The sequence below is a fragment of the Mytilus trossulus genome, chromosome 1 (assembly GCF_036588685.1).
Source record: "Mytilus trossulus isolate FHL-02 chromosome 1, PNRI_Mtr1.1.1.hap1, whole genome shotgun sequence".
NCBI lineage: Eukaryota > Metazoa > Mollusca > Bivalvia > Mytilida > Mytilidae > Mytilus > Mytilus trossulus.
In genome coordinates this window covers 70913219-70915343 of record NC_086373.1, presented here as the reverse complement: position 1 = coordinate 70915343, position 2125 = coordinate 70913219, and the positions used below count along the sequence as shown (strand labels likewise).

Sequence of the window (2125 nt, the reverse complement as noted above, 5' to 3'; positions counted from 1 at the left end):
ATGTAGATAAACGCCCGTCTAGCGTATTATAACCCTGGAACCTTTGATAACTATTAATGTAGATTCTAACAGTATTTTTGGCTTTCAATATACATGTATAATGTGATGTACATACTTGATGTCGTATAAACAGAGACATTTATTTTTAAAACAAGACCATCTCCTATCTCTATAGTGTGATAAAATGTAAGCCCTCGCTCGACAGATACCCGTAGTTACATTTAAATATTCATATACAGATAGCATAATTCAGAATAGATATTCGAACTTCTATTTAAAGTCGTTTAATGATATCTCAACATTACTTGTCAAAAAATAAAAAGCATGATCTGAAATATAAGGCAAGGGCAACAGGACTTTTAGTATACGCATCGAAGGTCACGTTAAAATCCTGTTTGTACTGTACAAGGAAGTATAGTTTCATAGACCATCAAATAATTACATTTTATATAACAAATGACTCTTTTTATAGGTGATCAAGCTAGAAAATGTCATATTAAGTTAATACAGTTCAGACTGTTGAAAAGTAGAACATCTGGATTTTTCTGGATTTCGCCTTATCTGAGACGCAATAAAATGTGAAACATTGATCAAACAAAACCTACTGACATTTCATGACAGGCTTCCTAATATTGCGGATATAAACATGGCGGAACAAACTTTTTATAAATATATATAAGAACCGATAAGATCAAGTAACTTGTATAACTGTGTGGCCGTACAAAACAAAATTCTGATAGAAGGATAATGATATCTCAACAACCAGCTTTTCAGATCAGATTGATTTCAGGTATGGAGAAGTGTTTTATTATTCTTACCTTATTACTCTCTCTTATGATTGAGTCCTCAGAAATGAAATGTAATGAACCTACAAGTTCTGATATCGAAGGGCCATTCTATTATCCTAATCCGCCCCACCAGAGACTGTTTTGTCGATACAAAAAACAAAATGCACCTTTATATGTGTTTGGAGTAGTATTTGCGCAGGACTGTAAAACTCCTTTACAGGGCGTTAAAGTCGAAATGTGGCAAGCAGACCATGACGGAGAATATAGAAATGAAACTAAATGTAGAGGATATGTAACAACAAACAAAAATGGAATATATAAACTTAAAACAATTTATCCTGGAAAATACACGATGAGTGAATTTGAATCGGATTTTCGACCTGCCCATCTACATTTCAAAATAAATGGTAAGAAAGGACACAAAACTCTCATAACTCAGATGTATTTTGCAGGCGATAAGCATCTTGGACAGAATGATGCATGTGACGGTTGTTCTTCAGACAGAAAAGAATTAATTGTTAAACCAAAGCGTGTATGTACTCGTAAAACAAAGTGTGTGGACATAGCAGAATTTAATATTACTTTATCAAAGGGAACAGGTGTACATGTTTCAGAAGCAATTACTGAAAAGGATAAATTATTATGTTGAATGAACTATGAAATATATAACTATGTTATTTGTCATGTCTTACTAGATTACAGATCAAGTAAAACAAAGCGCTGTTCCTTTGGTTTGTGTGGTTTAACTGTGCATGTAATAATTTTGTGTCATGGGCGAGTATTACATGCCCTTTCTTTTCTATTTCAAGCTCTTAAAATTTTTCTATTTTTGATTTTCCAAACATTTCAGTCATACAAGTTCTAATGAGTTGTTAAAGAAATATGTGTGGTGCAGAATAAATCATTACTTGTCCTATATGACCACCCAAATGTAAAATACATTAACTTCTGTAAGTCTCATGAAAGCATGCTTGACTCACCTCGGGCGTAAGATCCCCGGCAGTGTTTAACCATGAACTTAATGGGGGAATCTGCGGTTTCTGCACCTATTATGTTCTATTTCTAAGTCAGGATTGAGATTTATTTGTTTGGAATCGGATTAATGGTGTTTTCCCTTTAAAATCCTTATAAATCATTCCTATCTATCTTTATATATGGGGTTCGTGTTGCTTTTTCTTTAATTTTCTATGTTGCGTCATGTGTTCTATTGTTTGTCTGTTTTTGTCTTCTGTCATTTCTAGCCCGGCGTTGTTAGTTTTATGAGTTTGACTTCCTCTGGTATCTTTCGTACCTCTTTTATAGTATACAACCGAGAATATTCATATTACAAAAATATC

General features: G+C 33.3%; 1 protein-coding gene across 1 annotated transcript; it reads left to right on the top strand.

Annotated features, from left to right (window-relative positions):
• The first annotated feature begins 747 nt into the window (after window positions 1–747).
• On the top strand, window positions 748–1437 carry LOC134692884 (catechol 1,2-dioxygenase-like). The gene has a single exon (XM_063553542.1). The coding sequence runs from the start codon at window positions 748–750 to the stop codon at window positions 1435–1437; it is 690 nt and encodes a 229-aa protein (XP_063409612.1).
• Window positions 1438–2125: the final 688 nt, after the last annotated feature.